Raw genomic sequence first — 24,308 nt, forward strand, 5'->3', positions numbered from 1 at the left:
TTGTGTTGTATGATGGCTACCGCCACATCTGTTTATTATTCTATAACATACGAGAGCAATCGTCACGTGAGACAAATTTTGAGCACGTGTTTAGAAAATTCAAAAAAGATCTCTCTCTAATATCTAATACACACAACATACTAAAATCCCATGCTTAAAAAATCATGGGTTCGCAGAAACGATTGATAAGTGTCCGTAATGTAAAGTTTCGCCCAACCTCTATAGTTTGGCCAAAAAGTGGCCAAAATAGTTTATATTATAACTTGTGACATCTATGAATAATATTTTAAAAGAATATAAACTAACATGTGACATCGCTGGAGTCATGGTCCAGACGGCTGGCCGATCCTTCGGCTGGTCGTAGGACCGTCGAGGCGATTCGCCCGATTCTTGTGAATTGGGTGAATCGTGACAGAGGACGCCTCACTTTCCGGCTCACGCAGGTGCTCACTGGGCATGGTTGCTTCGGTGAGTTCCTGCACCGGATCGGAGCCGAGCTGACGGCAGAGTGCCACCATTGTGGTTGCGACTTGGACACGGCGGAGCACACGCTCGTCGCCTGCCCTGCATGGGAGGGGTGGCGCCGTGTCCTTGTCGCAAAAATAGGAAACGACTTGTCGTTGCCGGGTGTTGTGGCATCAATGCTCGGTGACGACGAGTCGTGGAAGGCGATGCTCGACTTCTGCGAGTGCCCCATCTCGCAGAAGGAGGCGGCGGGGCGCGTGCGAGACGCGCAGGCCCGCCGCCGTCGAGCGGGGGCCAGGGAGGCGGATTTCGCCCAAGCCCTGGCCCTCTAAGTGTTTCGGGTCTCTCTCACATGTCGGCCTGGGGACCGGCGAAGGGGACCTAAGAAGATGACGTGCAAGCTGCTCTGCACGCGTTTTATGCAAGAGCGTCCGGGTGATGGAAGGCCGGCTATCCTCAACCAACGCTGGTTCTGACCCAGCGGGGTATTCCGAGGGTAGACCATTCTAACCGGCGCCATCTAGGCGGGCTTCGGATAGCCTGCCGACCGAGAGGACTGGTGGTCGTGGCGCCGACGACCGCCAGTCCGGCGTCCCGAGGGGGAGGGTGATGGGAGAGATGTGCTCCGCACTAAACGCTTCACTTTCCCCCCTTTGCCTTTTCATGAGTTCTGTCTCATGCGAGGTTTGGATGCTGGTTGTTGAGCGACAGGAGGTTTTAGTCGGTTCAGCTCCGACATGCCCCGCCCTCCATCCCCAGTGGAGGGCGGAAGTCCGGTGATTTCCTCCTGACAAAAAAAAAAAACATGTGACATCAAGAATAATATTTTTTTTATTAAATAGAGAATCAACATTGAGACAGAATTATATAAAAACATTCGAATGCTTTAGAAAATCTGTCAATTGAATCTACGAGTATATACCATTAAAATTTAGTGTTATTTGGATGATTGAAAACTAATTTGAGCACAATGAATGTTCCTCGTCCCATTTATAATACTAGTAAGCCATTTTTTAATATTTCCTTAAAGTATATTAAAGGTTTATGTTTGGATGAAGTAAGTAATTATCAATTACATATCTACAGTAATCTACACCGCTGTACCTAAAAGGGTTAGCACAATAAAGATTAAATGGCGACTCCATCGCCGGTCTAGCAATTATTTGAAATACGTCAGTACCTCTGATCTTTTATGTCTAGGCAATTCTGAATTCGTAGTAGCTAAGCAGTTTTGGTAATAATCATATAATTCAAGCTACTCTAATTAACATCAATTAAAAAAATCGATAGAAACTATTTAAATCCAAAATGTATGTACAAATATACGGTGGTCAATAAGATCATTTGTATTCAGTAAAAGTATGCAATTCCTTTATACAGAACCCTCAATGCTACATCTGCATCGCTGGCTCGTGTACTAGGAAGCATAGAAAGTTTGATTGTACGTCAAGATAATGAAAAACAAATGCAAAACGTTCTACACAAAAGGACAATGGGCGGTTCTATTACTTAGAGCAATCTCTTCGAGAGATCGAAAGATATTAAAATATGCAGTTAACGATGCACACTTACAACAATAACATAATAAAATAATAACACATTAAAATAGCAACAAATCATATTAATTTGTATACGTGGATGTAACTGTTTATCATGTATTGTATTATTTGTATGAAGTTACATATTCCATGATATTATTATATAATTGTTTTTCCAACGCATGAATACATCGCATTTATATATTATATATACATATAAACATAAGTTGAAAGTATCAATGAACCGGTACTAGGATTAGCAAATGTAAGCTCTATCGCTTTTACTGTTAATTTCATTCTGCCAAAGTAGTTACTTTTTTTTTCGGGCACGGCATCAAGCCTCATGTTGAGGCGCGCTGGGTACATAAGCACTAACGGTCCACAAATGTTCGGAGCTGACCGCGGGCCAAAGGATGTTTTTAGGTATCTACCCACCTAATGACTCCAGACGTTCGATTTCCGCCCGAGGTCAGAATCCGGGTATCGGGTTCTGACCTCGGGTTTCCGCGGTCAACAATACAACCAGACCCGGGGCGACACCCCGAGGATGCCCGATCGACCGTTGACGCGATCGTCGACGACTAACAACAAAATTAACTACACCTTAAATACAAAATATCTTTCACAAATATACTAATTGTAGTTGAGAATTCATGTGGACTATCATCGGGTCGTTTCAAAACAACACTTATACTATATATTATTATATATTTTATAATACATATTATTATGTGTATTTCAATTTGTTTTCATGGCATACAGGATTTAAATAATCATCAATCTCTCATTATCTCAATTATAATTTTACCAGCTGCAAACCTCCTATTTGATGAGTTCATATTCTAGTTTGAATAAAACCAATCAAATTGTTGACTAATGTTTTGAGCTGTTACTTAAAAAGATCTTATGAAATATTAGTCATGCGGACACCACTGAGCGTTATTATAGAACTCTATCAAAATTTTTATTACTGTTTATTCAACACGAAACAATAATAATATAAAAATAACAAGCACTATTTTCTGCGTACTACATTAACTTGTAGGACGACAGAAAATTGTTCAACATAAAACTCAAATAGTCATTTTTATGAAAATGCAAAAACAATTAGATGCATACGATTTAACATATCGATTGATTAAACACAATAAAACAGCAATTACATAAAATTTGAGGTATTTGAACGCATATTATACACATCTACACAGTAAAAACTCGAAATACAGAGATTAATTAAATTTAACAAATCGATACATCTGGGATCGATAAGAGCAGAGTCACTAAATAACTATTTATTTTTTAGTATTGGAATGGTACATTATTTAGTGACCCTGCCGTCATCATGATGAACATTATTCAGAACTCACGCGGCTGTAAAATATTACTAACAATATCTTTAGTTATTAATAATAATGGAAACAGAGGTAAGACTCAACCGATACATCTTATACTCCGATTATACTGCCCTAATAATAATTATCCGTGAATAACTTAGAAATACTTTAGTTAAAGTAAGATTTGATTGAGCCTACAGAATCAGCTATTATTCGATGCCTCCAATGAACACTGTAATGTAACTGTAATGTACTTACTGTTGGCGAAATCTTAATATTTGAATATGACCTACAAAATTGCTTATTTGTTACAGTTTCAAATATTAGAAACGATTGATTATACCTTATTTTACGACATCAAACTATGAGAAGGTATATAAAGTTTTCTAAATCTAGTTACATGCAATTCTAGACGAAATGTAAATTACATTTGAACTATGCAAAGCCAAATGAACCTCGTAAAATTTCTTTAAATACTTTTATCTCTGTCAATGAATGAATGCTTAATGCTTCGTAAAACCTAATGCAATGGACGTAATGTTTATTAGCTAATTCTATTGTAACATTGTGTATTGTGGTACCGACCGAGTCATGATCTGATATCTATAATAGTAAGCTCCAAATTTCCTACCCTTTATAAAACTTTGGTGTTCATATTTCATCTACTTACTGGATACGCAGCACGTTAATCTCTACTAATAAAAGTTTATCCAAAATACTGACACTACATTTCCATCCGAATAAATACACCTACAAATCTCAAATATAAATTCAGACTATAAGATTACACTCGTTACATTAATAAAACGTATTATTATCTCTTCGTACATGTATCTGTAACTGCAAGTTTTTACTCTTTTTTTTTCTTTCGATAAAACATCAAAAATTCCCAAAAAAATATTAGGTCGATAATTCATTGCTCCCATTTTAACTATGGAAAATGTATTATTTAGGTATTTATATTATCATTTAACTCTACAGTCTACAGGTTTGCGTTCTAACAGAAATGTGTATAAAACAATATAATCTAATGGAAGACATTGTCATTTAAATCTGAGTACGTGAGGATGTTAATAAAATAGTAAAGAAAACTATTAAAAAACTGGAATGTTTATGCGGGCCACATCTTGGAACAACTTACACCTAGCTACATCTAATTAATGAACATGACGAAAGACGAACACATAATCTACTTATAATATATCCAATATTTTAACTATACATTTATTAACGCTATAATCATGAGAAAAAAATAACTTCTACGTTTAAAGCATTAAAACCAAACGTATAAACCCGTTTATTCGCAAAATACTGATATCAACAACGCACGCACCTTCGCTAATAACATTAAAGCGTCTCATAAAGCTACAAATAAATAACACGTTAAAATATTTTAAATACAATAACTTAACATATAGCAGTCAACTTCGAAACTAATATCAAGATAAGTGTACACCGGATTATAATAAGATTAAGCATGTTCAAAACTACACGTTTATAAATATTCATAATAATAAAATGATAGGATTAATAAAATTAGTTCCGGTATTCACTATCCATCCGACTTAGATGTAATTATGGCACTTTCATCCAGATAAACCAACACCGACTAACTTCGAAAAAACTACGAATGCGTTACACAAAAGTCAATTATATTTTATCGGTGGCTTTAATACCTTCGGATTCGTCGCTACATGTAAGCAGGTTTCATTTTGTAAGCGCGCTTCCAAATCTCACACAAGCAAACGGTCGAGTGGAATCTGTAGAAAATCGCTAGCGGCATTGAGACATGCGTTATGATCGTCCAAGCCCAGAGTCCGTAAAAGTGCAACTGGACTGGATGAGATTCGGCGCGCGATTTCTCCAGTGTGTTGATCGCCCACATGGCTAAGTTGGTTACCAATAAGAACGTCACTATTTCCCTGCCCGGCTTTTTTCTCAATTGTTCAGGAGTCTTAGCTGACCGACGACTCGCATCCAATATGAACATCGTCTGGCATGTTGTTTGGATTAATGAAGATAAAGCAGTGATCAAGATCAGAATCGTGTTCTTTTCTATAGTGAAGTGCCCTCCGATGATGGTAAACGTGCCATAAATGAACATGCCAGTTTGAGCTCCGACAAGAAGTATGTTATCGAGTTCGAGATTTCGGTTTCCGTCATACTTTAAATTTCTTACACAAAACATTCCGGCCAAACTAGCTAAAGTCGTCATAGCGTAAAGAGCCAATTCACACATGTTCACTTCGACAACCGCCAACGATGCGTATTCCTTTTTGGATACCAAAACGAAGAACAAGATTAGAGATATAATCGTTAGAACTAATACGAGAATTCCAAAAAACAGTCCCTTGTGAGCTCTAGCGCAGTCAACGCTGTACAAATGTGGGGACTTTTTGTAAGCTAGGCCTTCGAGTATGCGAGCTTTGGCGATTGCTGCCGCTACGTCTTTAGATGGATATTTCGAGATATTTTTCCACATGACGTAAAGTATAGCCGCACAGATAAGTGAATACTCAATTGTACAAGGAAACAGAAAAGGCGATGCATCTTGAACGAGAGTACCCATAATGTTAGTACGTCTACATTCGAAAATGTGATGCGGTCCTTTCAGCCCTCTCGGAACGCGGAGATGTGCCGCTGCCGGATGTGATGGAGGCACCTCAGTAGCTAAAGAAGCGAAGGCCTTTTGGAATGCTGAAACAAAAAATAAATAGTGAAAACAAAATATCACGGAGCCAAGTTATTCGTCGTATACATTCTATCCTCGATCGCTATCTAGAAACCTCGTAAATATTTGGGTCAAATAACTTCCGGGTTTGCTCGCGGCATAGGAATGCCATCCGAGTAATTTATTGACGGCTATCATTAGTTCACCTTAATCAACTTCGCGTTATCTCTTCCATATTATTTACCGACACAAAAACGTGAGGCAGTTAGTAAAATATCACCAAACAGATTTTTAACACGTTTTTTTTATTAGCTTGACCTAACATTTTATTCAGGTACCGGAATTTTTCAACGTAACCCGTTGCTTAATGAGTTAGATGAGTGAGCGAACTCACGGCTCCCCTGGTGTTAAGCAGTTACCGAAGTCTATAGATATTAATTTGACCTACCAGGGGGTGGTGTCTAAATATACAGATCATATGTTACAACATTTACATAACAAAATAAGCGTAAAACAAATTTACATTTTACACAATAGCGTCTCGAACGTGACAATGTTGCGATCCAACGAATTTAAAATATAAAACTCGGATTTAGTTAATCTGTTTCAATAAAATTATAAGACTGATACCGGTAATGGATTTCAACTCTGACGGTTGAAGCAATCTTTAAATGATAGCAACTGTCAATATTTCACCGTTTATTTAATTAATATACCAGTTTCATTTTACACCATACCCTTACTAAATGTAAGAATTACCTTTGACTTTCTTAGTAATTAAATTTCATTGTGATTTCATGTATACACGTGGAAAGATCTGTATATTATATTGTTAGTTAGTGCACATTGACACACTAGATTTGTTTTAAAAGAAGATGAATGTCAATGTCACTCATTGATTGAGGTTACGAGATTACCAGTCATTTTTTTATTTATTTTAATAATCAAGATTTTATTGTATACATGTTTTTATTTTTCTTAAATTTTTAATAAAATGCATGCATAGATGTTTGGTCTATGTTGATAGATAGATATCTCTGAATATTTTTAAAAATAGTATACAGCGAGTTAACTTTATCTCTTTCAGAATTTATCTACATTAAAACAATTGTCTAGAAGATATTGCTTTTGTACAATTATACTTGCTTGTTGACTGATTTTCAATGATAATTGTTTTGCCTAACCAAAAAAATCTCCTCTATCTTTCTTACTCTCTAGACACCAATTGCTTTCAGAAATACAGTAAGTAATCATTTATTCCTACGTAGTCAGTTTCATTTAGTTTATATTATAAAATAAGTTTTTAGTACTTTCTACAAGGGCGATTCGATTACCACTATTTTATTCATGTAAACACAAAGAAACAAAAATATCGATTGATGAAGTCGCGCTGTGCGTAGTTCGATAGCACGGAACAATAGCAACGGTTTTTCGCTTTATATTATTATACTAGCCGACCCAGCAGACTTCGTATTGCCTCAATCGATAAATAAAAGACCGACGGGGGACACATCAAAGGAAAAACAAAATTGTTATTTTTATATAATTCCGAGCATTTTCATATTTATCTACCTTTTAAACCTTCTATGGACTTCCACAAATAATTCAAGACCAAAAATTAGCCAAATCGGTTCAGCCGTTCTCGACTTTTAGCGAGACTAACGAACAGCAATTCATTTTTAGATATAGAAATTTTGAAAGGGTCTTTGCCAAATTTGACGAAAAACTATATCTTTCCGATCAGTGCAACCCTTTCTATTTCATTCTCTTTCTATACGTTCGGATCGATTTTATTTTCGTTTACTTCGTAGGTGAATTGAGGCCGTAAGCGCAAAAGTGGCCTAAGCTTACTACAGTTATTATGGAGCAATGAGGTTTATGTTTTTCATGAATTTGAATTATATTGGGCAAAAAAACAATACAAAGCTTACAAAGCCATCTGTTATCTATGGGTGAAACTATGGACAGGCCGGTTTTGCATCAAAATTTATTATATTTTAAATAAATTACAATATACATATGATTATGAAAAATTGTGGGTTAGGCCACTTTTGCGCTGATGGCCTCAATTGTCCTTGCATTTAAAATGAACAGAATATGTTATTAAAAGGAATATCATCAAGTTTTGTTGATCATATATCAGGTCATATATTTGTTGGTCATAAACTTGCTGAAGTTCAAAAATGATTAATAAATTTCAATGCTCACCTAGTCTATGCGAAAGTCCAATGGTCTTGTTCTCCGGGTCGTAGAAGGTCAATATCTCGTGTTTCGTTTCCTGAACCAATACATTCAACCACACGCTGAGGTTAGTTCCGACCATGTGCATTAAACCGAACCTGGCCACAATCTTGTGTTTGTATACTTTCATCTGGAATAGTTATTAATTTGGTAAGATTTTTATGTAACAGCAAATTTTTTCGATATTTAAAAACATACATTCCTTTTTTTAATTTGTTTGGCCACAGTAGCTTATAGTGCTTGATTTAAAATATTTCCAAAAACTTGCCATAAGTATTGTGTGAATTTTCAAAAATAAAGTTTCTACTAACCTCGTTGTTGAGAAAGATAAAGTACATCTGTATGAAGATGAAGGCCATTCTGGTGGCGGGTGTCAGCGCTAGCAGGACGTTGTGACAATTAGTGTTCCTCTCCAGTTCCCAGTACTGACCAAATTCCAGCCCGGAGTATATCATTGATCCGATACCAAAAGCTAAGAACAAAAAGCAGAGCTTCAATTGTTAAATTTTAATGCTAAAATTTACCTAATAACAATTGGCAAAATTAATATAAACATATGTAGACGTTATACTTTTATTTAGTATTGGTAATGCATAATGAAGTGTTCATAAAATAAATAAATTCTATCAATGTTGTCTTGTTCTATAAACTTGTGACTGCAAATGTCAGAAAACGGGGAATGAACTGACTCCAATCTTTTACACAATTGCATGCTATTTTAATATATTTTTGTATGTACTTTTTATTCTGTGGTTTAACGTCACGTAGTTTCTATCAGCAAGTATTTTTCATAGAATGAGCAATACTTGTAAGATAACCGATCCACGAGCTATTTTATAAACCTTTTCATTATTGAAAAGTATTATAATTATTTCTTAACGATTTATATCTTATGGAAATTGTGGCCTAAAGAATAAGATGCCTAGTATATGAGGCCGTTAGTGCAATAGTGGCCTAAGCTTACCATAGTTAGTATGGAGATAATGAGGTTTGAATTTACTTTTACACTGCTTCGTACGCAAAAACAATACGCACAAAAACAATGTTTACAAGGCCATCTATTATTTATAGGTGAAACTAGGGATTGGCCGGTTTTCATCAAAATTTATTATATTTTAAATAAATTGCAATACACATATAAAGCACGAATATGAAAAATTATGGGTTAGGCCACTTTTGCGCTGACGACCTCATATGAATGTAACTGATGTTCATGAATGACTGCCACGATAAATTCCATAAAAACATTTGCATAATTTGTATACTATTCAGATAAGACCTCAAGTCTGCATTCACCCTATACATACATCTATATAGCCTCAGATAAACACTTAAATTCATGTGGGCCGTGAGCAAATGCACCTGTCTATACAATAAATACATCGATCATTTAACAAGAAAAAAAAATAGCCAACTAAATTCACTAAAATCGAAGAAACACTTCGAAAAACAATACAACCGAAACACAGCAAAAACATTATCCAAACACGATGCGACTGGATTAACGCGAGTCTCGTTAGAAGTTGAACGGAATTAGTGGAACTTTCGCCATCAATAAGAAAGTTCATTCGGAACTAATCCATGACTCGGCTGCGATCCGAACAAAGGATGTGGAGAGATTTAGTTAGATATCTCGACAAATTGTTTGTACTCTGCAAATACGGGCTGAACTAGGGCAAGCGCTCGGTTAGTCTCTACCCGGCGTAGATAATCAGTTTGCTATTTCTTGTATTGTAAGATCGAGTTAAGTTTATTTCGTTAAATAGGTAAATTGATTAAACACTGAGACGTATTTGACCCGTTTTCATGTATTTAATGTAATACTATTTTAAATGTAGTGGTCTTCTCTGTATGATTCTGTTTGTTCGTGCTCTATGCGTTTGAGCCTCGTATATTTGATTGAGTTGAAAGTTTGTAATGTTATTGGAGACAGTTCAGAAAAAGTCTTGTATATATTATTTATTGTATAGATGATTTAACGAAGTCACAGCCCATCTGTTGTTGTGTGGTTAGCGGGGCCCCTAGATATCGCAACGTAAATATCGCCACCACATTGAGGAATGAAGCCGAAGTCTCAATTGAAATTTTGAATGGCCCTCCTACCCTTAAAATCATTAATCATCATCCTACCATCAAAAAATAAATAAATTACATTTACTACTATTTATGGGTAAAAATACTTTTTTTTTATTGCCCTTGTAGGCAGACGAGCATACGGCCCACGTGATGGTGAGTGGTTACCGTCGCGCATGGACTTCAGCAATGCCAAGGGCATAGCCAAACCGCTGCCTACCGCTAGAAAAGTAATCGCCGATAACTTTTGTATTTTTTTTTTTATTGCTTAGTGGGATGGACAAGCTCACAGGCCACCTGGAGAGTTAAGGGGTTACTGGAGCCCATAGACATCTACTACGTAGACGCGCCACCCACCTTGGGATACAAGTTCTAAAGTCTCAGTATGGTTACAGCGGCTGCCCCACCCTTTAAACCGAAACGCATTACTGCTTCACGGCAGAAATAGGCAAGGCGGTGGTACCTGTCCGCGCGGACTGACAAGTGGTCCTACCACCAGTAATAAATTATATACCCAAATATAACAAATTTATATATCCAATCTAAAGTGTAGAAAGAATTAAATAATATAGCTTTATATTATTCGGGCACTTACCAACAGCTCCCATTCGCAAATAAAAACTTCCGTAGTGATGCGTCCGGGTGGCCAATGCAAATCCGAGGGATAATCTCTTGGCAGGTAACTGTGGGATCGCGTGTGTCGTTGTCGTAGTACTTTGTTCGTGCGATGAACACGAATCCGATTCGGATGGCGTCGAACTAGATTCTGACTCTATTTAAAATAAAATTATATTTATAAAAATAAATAACAACATACTGTATTTTTATTCAGTGATTGAGTTTAGTACGTGTAGAATGTGGACTTTGGAAACTATAATACTGAGACTATACAAAAGCCAATATCCAGCATTAACAGATATTGGTTTAAAAGCATATGGAATGTCACCTGGTTTTCCATTTAAGCAGCGGAAAGCCTAATCCTTAATAAAAAGACAAACCATATTTTAGCATTTCTAACAAAATAAATTGTTTCAGAATTCGAGATGATAAAGCGGGAAGAAAATAAATAGAAGAGATTTTCCTCACTAATTAGTTAATAGATAGTAGATACAGACATAATAATATTGTTTTTAATTTGAATTTTCAAAATATATAAGTATATAAAAATTAAATAAACTCATTCTTGACTGTGGCAATTGTTATTATATTTATATCAATAACTTATAAATTGAAAAACTAATTTGAACATTCATTTACATGAAATAGTTACTATGATATCAAGCAACAAAAAGTACCCGAAACTCTTTTCCCCTTTCACTATTTAGCGACCCTTTTCAGCCGGCACTTTTCAAGCATCATTTAAATAACAAATTCAGATTTACGGAACCGAAACAGAAAATGTACCCAGTTTTTATCAACTGGAATGTTGGAAAAAACAAAAGGTTTAGGGTACGAAATTGGTTGTGTAGCCCCCACTATCCCCCATCTCTTCCCATGAGTGTCGTAAAAAACGGCTACACCGGAGAATGGGCAGCAACATTCTCCGAGGATTATTCCAGCATTCTTTGACCGTTAACCGGTGTTTCCTGGTGGTAGGTCGTATTGCGAACCCGCATGTAGGTAGTGAAGTAATAAGGTAGGTATCGCCACTCTGATTATTACCGCGAAGATATTATGCGTTACCATTCGAATGGTGAGACAAGATGATGATAAACTACCCGTCTGCGGCAAAGAACAACAAAACACGATCAATTTATCGTCCCATTTCATTTATATTGTACTTACATATGTATCGAGAATTAATCAATAAAAAACTGGTGCGTTTTACTTATCAACTGTATACTGTAAATTTTCCCATAAAAATCAGTTAAATCAATATACGAAATAGAAAAATGAAAACTAGCTATTCGATAATTGTTTTCTGACTTAAGCTCACGTTGTAATTAATATCTGCGGGCTCCGGTTCCACTTAACACCGTACCGTGAACATGGTCATGGACTAACGCAGTTAATAAATGAAAAGAAAATATACAACATAAATGTACACATATAAAGGTATCGCACGAGTGAACATGATCTTTAAATAGTTAGCAAAACTTCAGCAATATAAAAAGAGGATCATTTCAAAAAAAGTTAAAATATTATTACGACTTTTTTAAACAAACTCTTGATCTGACAAAAAGTAGCAAAACATTCTGCATTTAGTATTGGTATTACATCCGGTGCTTGTGCTCCGAGTAGCTGGAATAGTCTTTTAGGCTAACAGCGATTAGGTAAGTGAAAAAAAAAAGTATTACATACTAACTTGCAACAATAGCGGTTTCCTTTCCAGATCGCGTTCTGTCTCTAACGAGAGCAGCGTACATATACAAAAGGAACACCATGCTGCCGATGTACAGGTACAAATAGAAACCCTGCAGAAACAATCAGAAGGTGAAGAAGCAGAAATGTGTTTTCTTACAAAAAACAATAATGCGATCCTACTTTAAGAAAATGTATTCTAATGCAACAGACTTTGACCTCACGTTAAACCTTCATAAAGCGCTTTTGAACCCATGCATAACGGTTAAACAAATCAATATAGGTTAAAAACTAAAACACAAAAAAAAAAAACAAAAAAAACACGACCATAAGAATTTTTTTCCTGGTGATCTTAGTCGATCTGGGTTAAAATAATTAAATTATTGTATTATCAACGGTCCTTGATATGTGTGCGAATGCTAACCAAATCGGATTTCTTGAAGTTGACAAGAAACAAGTTCAGAACAAACAAGTAAAGCCGTCTTAGGAATCTTGAAATTATTGACCTTGAACCATGGCATCTAGTATTCGTCGAACCTACACCCTATCCCCCTATCCCCAAGAAGGGTGACCGGTCGGACCCATCGAGCTACAGGCCTATCGCGATAACTTCCTTGCTTTCCAAGGTGATGGAGCGAATTATAAATACACAACTCCTGAAGTATCTTGAAGATCGCCAGCTGATCAGTGACCGACAGTACGGTTTCCGTCACGGTCGCTCAGCTGGCGATCTTCTTGTATACCTTACTCACAGGTGGGCTGAAGCCTTGGAGAGCAAGGGCGAGGCTCTTGCTGTGAGCCTTGATATCGCGAAGGCCTTCGACAGGGTCTGGCATAGGGCACTTCTATCGAAGTTACCATCTTACGGAATCCCCGAGGGTCTCTGCAAGTGGATCGCTAGCTTTTTGGATGGGCGGAGCATCACGGTCGTTGTAGACGGTGACTGTTCTGATACCATGACCATTAACGCTGGCGTTCCACAAGGTTCGGTGCTCTCCCCCACGCTTTTCATCCTGTATATCAATGACATGCTGTCTATTGATGGCATGCATTGCTATGCAGATGATAGCACGGGGGATGCGCGATATATCGGCCATCAGAGTCTCTCTCGGAGCGTGGTGCAAGAGAGACGATCAAAACTTGTGTCTGAAGTAGAGAACTCTCTGGGGCGAGTCTCCAAATGGGGTGAATCGAACTTAGTTCAATTCAACCCGTTGAAGACACAGGTTTGCGCGTTCACTGCGAAGAAGGACCCCTTTGTCATGGCGCCGCAATTCCAAGGAGTATCCCTGCAACCTTCCGAGAGTATCGGGATACTTGGGGTCGACATTTCGAGCGATGTCCAGTTTCGGAGTCATTTGGAAGGCAAAGCCAAGTTGGCGTCCAAAATGCTGGGAGTCCTCAACAGAGCGAAGCGGTACTTCACGCCTGGACAAAGACTGTTGCTTTATAAAGCACAAGTCCGGCCTCGCGTGGAGTACTGCTCCCATCTCTGGGCCGGGGCTCCCAAATACCAGCTTCTTCCATTTGACTCCATACAGAGGAGGGCCGTTCGGATTGTCGATAATCCCATTCTCTCGGATCGTTTGGAGCCTCTGGGTCTGCGGAGGGACTTCGGTTCCCTCTGTATTTTGTACCGTATGTTCCATGGGGAGTGCTCTGAGGAATTGTTCGAGATGATACCAGCATCTCGTTTTTACCATCGCACCGCCCGCCACCGGAGTAGAGTTCATCCATACTACCTGGAGCCACTGCGGTCATCCACAGTGCGTTTCCAGAGATCTTTTTTGCCACGTACCATCCGGCTATGGAATGAGCTCCCCTCCACGGTGTTTCCCGAGCGCTATGACATGTCCTTCTTCAAACGAGGCTTATGGAGAGTATTAAGCGGTAGGCAGCGGCTTGGCTCTGCCCCTGGCATTGCTGAAGTCCATGGGCGACGGTAACCACTCACCATCAGGTGGGCCGTATGCCCGTCTGCCTACAAAGGCAATAAAAAAAAAAAAAAAAAAAACTAATGATCGATAGTGACCAATAGCTCTATGCTAGCTTCTATGGCCAAAAAAATTTTTTTTTTCAAAACAATCGTAAAGTAGCATTAAATTCAAAAAACCTTCGTAAATACATTTCCATAAGCGACAACAATAATTAAAATTCATAATTTAATACATATTGCTCATTAAAATTTGATAAATTAATAATTGGATTTGACAAGATTATACTAAGATTTTGATGAACATTACAAGATCTATCTACCGTATCAAACGATTCTATGGCTAAATACACAAAGAAAATAATTAATGTCACTCGCTCCAGGTGTACATAAATACCCTTAATTTAATGCGTACTTTATATTCCAAAACGTGGAGGATTGTCTGCGTGCACGTTTTACAAAAAGCACCATGTGAACGAACGCCTTGAATTTAGGAGTACATACGCGACACCCTGAATGTTTTGTGAAAATAATTAAACGTAAATATATTTATTCGTTGCTAATTCGAGAAGTTTCTGATATATTGAACTAATTAGTCTAGAACACAGCACGATCTGAACAATCGTTTATCGATCAAATCACCCTGAATCAAAAGAAAGAAAAATATCGCATCGAAAATACTGCCAACGAAAAGAGAAGCAATATATCAAACTGAGCTTACCTCATAAAACGAGGGTGGAATGTACGTTGATATGACTTCGGCCATGGGAAAGGCGACACCCATGACCACCAACAGCTTCCCGTAGAGAGCGGACAACGTGGTCGCTAATGCATCGCTTCTGTTCAAACAATCGTTATATTTCATTATTGGTTTGTTCGGACTTGTTTCTGTGCGGTTTCTTCGGAAAAATGAAGTGAGTCGAGAAAATACTTAGTTTGTTAAAATCTTGTAAGTCTTAAAGTCTAAATAATTGTACATATTGTTTTCTCATGGGAGTAAATTGAAACAAAACTCCTTAGTTACTTGATCATTCGTAAGGTTTTGCAAAAACCCTGTTTTCTTTCGCGTAGTTTATAAATAACATCGGGTTGAATTCGAACTGCCAGTAAAACAGTTTCGACCGGAATCATTGCCCATTTGTTTTACGAGACGGCCAACCGCCCTGCGAGGGAGAGCCTTGGGAAATAAATACTTCCAGCTTATCGTATATTTCTACGGATTCCCGTATATTCCTGCGGGATACTAAGCTTGATAAATTAACTGTAAAGCATAAGATTCATAATTAACGGATTAGGAACGTTTTTGTTTTTGTCTTAGAAAAAATCAAGACACACGAAACCATGAAAACTAACCCTTAATTTCTTATTTTGAAAATAGATACATTTAAACTGTTTATACCTACTAACAATTCTAGTTTGAGTTAAAAGATTCGAGCTTAAGGTAAAGAAAGCGTGCGACATTACAAGGACGCCTATCGTCAGATTTAATTAGCACGATACATTAATTTGGTATTCACAATATACTAACGAGTAGTCGAAATAGATCCGAAATAAGCCGCTTAAACAGAATGCGACACGTAAATATGGATGGAATCCTCGGGTAGTCCGGGTGACAGTGTCACTGGGATCTCGTTAATCTGTGAAAATGATTCTACGCCCCACTGACTCGGCCTTTTGTTTGTATTGATAGGTACGCAGTCAGGATATATTGTCGGAGGGAACTGAATTGATGGTTGAAAACTCTTGAAATTATTCCTACTTACCTGACTAACTTAGTTGGGTACAATACTTTATACGCAACAGAAAAGTGATATAAAGGAACTGTTTTGTTTGCAACGACAATAGCAATTGTAAAATTACTAAATAATAATTTAATAGCCCTATTAGAAAAATTTACGTCTTTAGAATGAACATTTCGCCATTTCTCATAAAGACCCGAACCTCAATGCTAGTGACGTCATGGAATATCCCTAAAATGTCAAGTCGAAGCCTCCTGATCCACTCTTGGTGCTTTCAGGTATTCCAAATAATGGTCACCGTTCTCGACAGTTTGATGTGCATGCAGCCTAACCTACAGACAACCTACTGAGTTGCTCTCTTTTCAGCTGCTCTTTCATCCAGTGGTATAATCAGCAAAGCACTGCTCTTTAAGAACAACTTGGCGTCGCTCGGTGGAGCAGGAGGTAGGTGTCTTGGGCATGACGTGGGAGGAGCTAAAACAGACTGCCCAAGACCGATGTAAATGGAAGGATTTGATTCGAGCCCTACACCCCAGCAGAGGGTAATAGGAAAAAATGATGATGACTGCACTTGCTAAGGCTAGTCTTAGCAAGTTCTCCCAGGTTGAGTCCTGTGTAAGGTCCTACAAACATCCTTAGGCCCGCGGTCCGGTTAGAACCCCGTAAGCTCACCTACCAAACCGTGCGTAGCTACAATAGCCCCTCGGAAAAAAGTTATGAAACCTTTGTCTGCATCTTGTTTCTAACCTAATGATTTCTGAAGAAATTTATAATTACATATCATTTTATTTGACAAAACATCTATTTGACGAATTTGAAATGAAAAAAGATTGAGTCAAAGCCCATATTGCGGAATTTTTACGTGCATTATAGCCAGTTTGATACGGAATAGTTGACTTCTATGCTAGTTTTGTTGATTTACGTAACTGTATTAAATGTTTATTATACTGCAAAATTATTGAGCTACTCGCATTAAGAGTGAATAAATACATGACAAAATTAACAAAATATATACATCAATAATAAATTTACTGCTAACTAGAACAAACAACGATCTTCTCTAAGCAACAACTTCCGTAATGCCCTTCATGAAGCTAACAATCGCAGCAGATGGATGGAAATCGTACAGGAGAAATTAATGCAGCGGGGGAGTCACGACCCTCAGTAATGAAGAAAACGATGCGAAGAGGAGAACGAACAAGCACACAGTTAAAAAAAAGGGATTTATCAATAAAAAGTGAACTACATTAATAGTAACAATAACACTCGTTAGATGAATAACACGACACAAGAGCACAGCCGAAAATCGAAAAACATAAAAAGGCTAAAACATTCTCTTTCGAGTGCTCAACAAATACAAAAACTCTGAGTACGTCCTACAAGGGACTCATATCTTTCTTATTGATCTTCCGTAGAGGTTTGTACCTCACTGGACATTTCCTAATACTGTAAGATCCTTTATTTTCATTTCCTCGTAACTGACGAAGCCGTTGACTGTGAAACATTGTCTTTGAACGAGTTATTACTTATATAAATAAAAATGAATTGCTGTTCGTTAGTCTCGCTAAAACTCGAGAACGGCTGACCCGATTTGGCTAATTTTGGTCTTGAATTATTTGTGGAAGTCCAGAGAAGGTTTAAAAGGTAGATAAATATGAAAATGCTCGGAATTAGATAAAAATAACAATTTTGTTTTTCCTTTGATGTGTCCCCCGTCGGTCTTTTATTTATCGATTGAGGCACTACGAAGTCTGCCGGGTCAGCTAGTTACTTATAATTTACACTCGTTTAGTGATGTAATAAAAATGATTGTTGCTGCTTTCATATTAAAGTAACACGTGTTGGTGTTTATTGTGTTTCTAACAAGCAATAAAGTTCGTTCTTATTATTTCTGTGATATATTAAATAGTTCCTATTGAACGTACAATGCACCCATTAAATTTCGTATTTCTACCATACTACTATTTCTTAAGTATAATTTCATTTGAGAAAGTAAATTTGTTGGTTTTTGTCCTTTGTTGGAAAACGATGCGACGAGAAACACTATGAATATAAAAACTGTTTTCATACAGTTAACATTTAGCTCCACAGAAAAACCACAAGTGGTGGGTGAACCCACCGGATGTGTCTAGTCTACTGATGGTAGGACCTCTCGTGAGTCCGCATGGGTAGGTACCACCACCCCGCCTACTTCTGCCGTGAAGCAGTAATGCGTTTCGGTTTGAAGGGTGGGGCAGCCGTTGTAACTATACTGAGACCTCTAGAACTCTTATCTCAAAGTGGGTGGCGGCATTTACGTTGTAGATGTCCAGCGTCTCCAGTAACCACTTAACATCAGGTGGGCTGTGAGCTCGTCCACCCATCTAAGCAATAAAAAAAAGTATTCTTAATTTAGAGATCTTTATATATTTCAATATCACTATTGCGGATTTTTCAATGTCACAGATTGCCGCCCAATATTAAATGGTCACTGAAATCCATGTAATCACAAAATGCTCGGGATCTTATCGTGTGGCATCAGGTCTTATCTCCGTATGATTTGTAACTGGACGGACGATTACCATGTCAAATCCACTGCTTACTAAAGTTTAATGGACATCGTTTATCATAAACTCCGAAAACGTGCTGAAATTCCGCTGGAAGCTCAGTAATAAACTGTTGGCGTGGCGTTAATTACGTCAGGCCCACCGCTTAATTTATCGTTATATTAAATTTTCAACTTTATTCAAAGGCAGAGATAATTCATCGTACTCAATTTTAATCTGCGCGATCATGGAGATTGCCGATCCCAAAAAACGGCACTCAAAATGTTACCGGTCAAACAAAAATTGGATCTCTTTTAAATCTGATAGCAATTTAAATGCTAAATCGTATTACATTTCACACGTAGTTTTCTGGGGAGGATTTTTATTACTGCGTTACCAATTCTGTAAGCAAACGTATTTAGTCTCATAGATAGATTAAAACCGATGGGACCACGTACAGATTGGTCCTCTGTTTATTTTATACAGTCTATTCTACAAGGATTAGTCTGTGGAAGATCTACTGGTGGTAGGACCTCTTACTGGTGGTAGGACCTCTTGTGAGTCCGCGCGGGTGGGTACCACCACCCTGCCTATTTCTGCCGTGAAGCAGTAATGCGTTTCGGTTTGAAGGGTGGGGCAGCCGTTCTAACTATACTTGAGACCTTAGAACTTATATCTCAAGGTGGGTGGCGCATTTACGTTGTGGATGTCTATGGGCTCCAGTAAGCACTTAAAACCAGGTGGGCTGTGAACCCGTCCACCCATCTAAGCAATAAAAAAAAAAAGATGTTTCACGGCAAAAATATTAATTATTCGAGATGACTCCGTCATTTCCTTTTTTATTTTGCCACAATTTTTTTGTCACCTACCACCTCGCTCTGTGACATGAACTTATTTTTACAATATTTCTGCGCTAGTGCAAGAACAAGAAATAAAAAGAAGATCGACATAGTTTTCGATTTCCTTCTTCAAAAATGATTGTAGAAACTTCTCAGCGGCTGACAGCGGCTTAGCTGTGTCCCTACAATTTCTGGCGTCGCTTCTGGGTGAGTTATATGTCTACCTAGAGAGGCAGTTAAAAGTCCCCATAATTACTATTAAGCATTTTGTTGGATGTAAGTTACCAATTTACCCTATAACTTTTTCTCACTACGGGTATTGAGGCCTTTAAGATGATTGGTATCATGATGATCGGCGGATTGTAATAATTACGACCTAAAAGCGTAACAAAGAAACAAGCTTATTTTAACTTTTATATCTATACTAATATTATAAAGAGGAAAGATTTGTTTGTTTGTTTGTTTCGAATAGGCTCCGAAACTACTGGACCGATTTGAATTTTTTTTTTTGTTTCATGTGTGTTTTAATGTTTCCGAAGCGAAGCGAGGGCGGGTCGCTAGTACTATAATATAATACAAGCATACAATATAATACTAGCAATTTTTCGGCTGCGGTTTCGCTCGGACTACCACATATTTTGGATTTGGACTCGCTCTCGGCTGTGGGATGTAATAATGTAAACTGTATAATTTTTAAAATTTTGAAACAATTTTCACATCAAATTCTGTCAAAATCGGTTCTATGGTTTGATCGTGATTATCTAACAGACAGACAAAATTACTTTCGTATTTTAAATATGGATAGATTTATTTTAATTCGACCCTTATCTCGCCGACTTGATTGAATACGTATAAAAGACTTAATACGCGTATCTACAGTATGTACTCTCGGCACTATATGAGTATCACGTGAATATTGATGAGTGATGAATAATAAGCCAATATTAATATATGTACATATTTGAACAACCTTTGACCCTTCGTTTCTGTGGACGCAATACAAAAACAGAATATTGAATAACGTTCCTAAAGTTAATGCTTACTTTATTCTTTGTTTTATTCCTTTTGTTACCTTTGTTATTTTTCAACATGAAAATCGAATGAAAGTTTTATTATATTCGGCAATGGATCTTGTGAGTTTATAAAATAACCCAGTAAGTTTATGAAAATCCGAACACCATAGATCCGTTTCAAGCTCTGTGAGATTTGATTCGAGTCATGCAAAATTTTATGTTTGACTTGTATATACTCATATATTGACAAAGGAATTATTTGGCGGGTTTTCCTTAGTAACCACGAATTCTAAAAGTGAATACCAAAATACATGGTTAATGGCGGCGGCTGGTTTAATGACATGAACAAACAAATTTTTTTTATCGCAACCTACAATATATGTATACTTAACGGAGATATATATTAAATGTGGCTCACACTCTCTTACTGGTCTCTGGCCCACCCACCAGCTGTCGTTTAGGGCGATAGTTCATTTAAATCCGTCACGAAATATGCATTCATTAAAACTACAAAAACTTATTCTCAAATAAATGACCTAAGTTCAAATTCTGGGCGAGGATACGCGATACGCGGTACGCGATATTGCAATACCATTACCATTGAGTCAAATTGCATCAAAAACGAACGTTACTGCAATTAAATTTATCCACACGGGCTTTTAGGCACGCCTGTACTTTTATTGTATCTGAAATTTGTATCTCAATAAGACGACAAGATGCCTTCATTAATAATTCAATACTTGGCGCATTCCCTTTTCACATATGGCACCTCTTAAGTGGATTTTTACGGTAAAGCTCACCATGTTCAAAGCTCCGAACGCGAATTTTAGCTCGCGTGCGTTTTTTTTTCTTTTCTTAATCCTTATTTAATGGCGACGCAAAAGGTCGTTTCTATCAAACAGCATAAACAAAGCATACTACTCACCGTGTTTCAAATTAAGCTATTAAACTCGCAGTAGCAATTACGGTTACGGCTTTTTCAGACGACATAAAAATAGTCTCGAATATTTTAACATTAAAAAAGTGGGTTATTACCAAAATGATAATCAATAAATGATGTATTTATTTTACAATTGGAAAAACAATTGTAAGGAGACCGGTTGAGAATAATATAACATTTGATGAGTTCAGACAGAGCTTTTCTGAAATACTCATTTCGATATTCGACGAGTACGATTACCAGGATCCTTAAGCCTGCTCCTAGTGCCAGAGAGCTGCAGGCGTCTAATAATAGTGTTAGTGAATAGGTTGGATCAGTAGTGAATTATCTAGCTAGGGCTATTTACACTTTTCGTGGTCACGGACTATTCATATCTCTATTTTAACTACACGCGACACCAGGCACTAATAAAAATGATTCAGATTACATTTCTACGTTTCACAAACCCAAAACAATTATTTCACACAGAGATATTTTTCAAATTTGCTAAGGTGCTTATATATAGGTAATACGTATTGAAAGAAAAAAGCAAGTGAAACCTATACAAAACGCAATGCCGAAATGAAGCAGAGTAAATAAGAATACAAATTGAATTTCCGATTCGGCGATCCTTTTATCCGTTTGTAATCTATTCACAAACAGACTGAATGATTGAACTAACAACAGTCCCTTCTTTCAATTAAACCATTAAACTTAAAAATGAGATAAATACTTCATTTAGATTAAGAAGATTAAAAACTAAAATAAAAGCTAATACAGATAGATGCTTGCAACTTTTTTGCCCAAATTCGTATGAACTCTAAAAATATTTCGTGCTACGCATTTAGAATGAACTTTAAAATCAAAGATGTCACACGAACCTGGTCGTCGAGAGTGCTCAGCGTTCGCCCTGAGGGAAGGATCCCCTCTTCTAATACTCGGTTGTCATGGCAACTGCGTTACGAGCTCCCCACTGACTCAAAATATACGCGTACGAAGGTACCGTCCACCGTACAATATGCGCGTTTATAGACTAACTTAAATTATGACGTCACATTTCAAATGATAACCTTTGGACTCAGGAATTAGTTGAGTTTAGAAGACTTCGTTTGAAAATTCTTAACTTAGTCATCACTTTCCTTTAGGTTTGGTTAAAAATTGAAAATTACAATTAATTTATTTATTTTTTACCTTGGGCTTACGCGAGCCGTAGACTTAATTAAAACTAAAGTAAATAAAAATAAAATAAAATACGAGATTATACCGTAAAAGCGGTTTCGTAATCTCGTGACTTTATAACAACTAGTGGTCCCCCGGTAGTAAAAATTCGACTATAATCAATTGAAATTATAAGTTTGTACACTATTATGGTTCTATTGTCAAAGTCTATTATACTTCTATATAAGAATTCGCCAAGGCTACACTTTAGAAAAATATTATTAAGGACAAATAATATTTATTCTACTCTTAATTTGACCACAGACTATACGCAAAAAGAAAAGTTTGACACTTTTCTTATTGCTCTTCTTATATTCTTATTGAAAACGCATATAAGTAAAAAAAAAGCTGCACAAGTAGTATGCATGCGTGTGTGTGTCAAAGACATGGTAGTGTTTGTAATGTTTTCTTTAATTGATTTAATTGATTTTTTATGCCTAATTAAAAAAAATTAACAATCTGCACTTCTCTATATTCTCTATAAGTGTGGGAAATTTCATAGCCCTACGTCCGCGCAATTATCGTAAAAAGGGGTACAAAGTTTTTGCTTCGCGTATTAATTATATAGATAAAAATTAAAAGTGCGAAATTAAACTGTAAAAATAGAGTTAATTAAGAAATTAAAAGTCGATAATGTTTTATCTTAAAATAACCCGTTAATATGTTTGAACAAAAAAAAACATTATCCTTTCCCACCCCGGCGAAGGGGGCCTAAGAAGATGACGTGAAAGCTGCTCTGCACGCGTTTTACGCAAGAGCATCCGGGTGATGGAAGGCCGGCTATCCTCGACCCACGCTGGTTCTGACCCAGCGGGGTATTTTGTAGGATAACCTATTCAAACCGGCGCCATCTAGGCGGGCTTCGAACAGCCTGCCGACCGAGAGGGCTGGTGGTCGTGGCGCCGACGATCGCTGTCCCGGCGTCCTGAGGGGGAGGGTGATGGGAGAGATGTGCTCCGCACTAAACCCTTCACTCTCCTCCCCTTGCCTTTTCATGAGCTCTGTCTCATGCGAGGGTTGGACGTTGGTTGTTGAGCGACAGGAGGCTTTAGTCGGTTCGACTCCGACATGCCCCACCCTCCATCCCCAGTGGAGGGTGGGAGTCCGGCGACTTTCTCCTGACAAAAAAAAAAAAATCCTTTCCCACAATTTGCAACATTTCAATTAACACATTTACAATAAGGATTTTATGACTACATTAATAATTTATATCATGTATCAAAATATAAAAATAAAGTGATCTTGTTAGCCAAAAAGCTAGCTGCATAGACAATGTTAGTACATATTAGTCGTCGTGGCCTAAAGGATAAGACGTCCGGTGCATTCGTTGTTGCGATGCACCGGTGTTCGAATCTCGCAGGCGGGTACCAATTTTTCGAATGAAATACGTACTTAACAAATGTTCACGATTGACTTCCACGGTGAAGGAATAACATCGTGTAATAAAAATCAAACCCGCAAAATTATAATTTGCGTAATCACTGGTGGTAGGACCTATT

At 37.4% G+C, this 24,308-nt stretch overlaps 1 protein-coding gene across 2 annotated transcripts in view; it reads right to left on the reverse strand.

Annotated features, from left to right (window-relative positions):
* Nucleotides 1-1,278: 1,278 nt before the first annotated feature.
* LOC114241782 (proton channel OtopLc) overlaps nt 1,279-24,308 on the reverse strand; it is a 65,021-nt gene continuing 41,991 nt past the window's right edge. For both annotated transcript variants that reach the window (XM_089732411.1, XM_028172746.2), the window contains 6 exons: nt 15,278-15,395; nt 12,628-12,736; nt 10,918-11,094; nt 8,561-8,721; nt 8,217-8,379; nt 1,279-6,034 (listed from right to left, as the gene is read on the reverse strand). In XM_089732411.1, coding sequence (XP_089588537.1) covers nt 5,028-6,034; nt 8,217-8,379; nt 8,561-8,721; nt 10,918-11,094; nt 12,628-12,736; nt 15,278-15,395 — 1,735 coding nt within the window. In that variant the 3' untranslated portion in view covers nt 1,279-5,027. The remainder of the gene's footprint in view (nt 6,035-8,216; nt 8,380-8,560; nt 8,722-10,917; nt 11,095-12,627; nt 12,737-15,277; nt 15,396-24,308) is intronic.

The sequence above is a fragment of the Bombyx mandarina genome, chromosome 13 (assembly GCF_030267445.1).
Source record: "Bombyx mandarina strain Sakado chromosome 13, ASM3026744v2".
Lineage (NCBI taxonomy): Eukaryota > Metazoa > Arthropoda > Insecta > Lepidoptera > Bombycidae > Bombyx > Bombyx mandarina.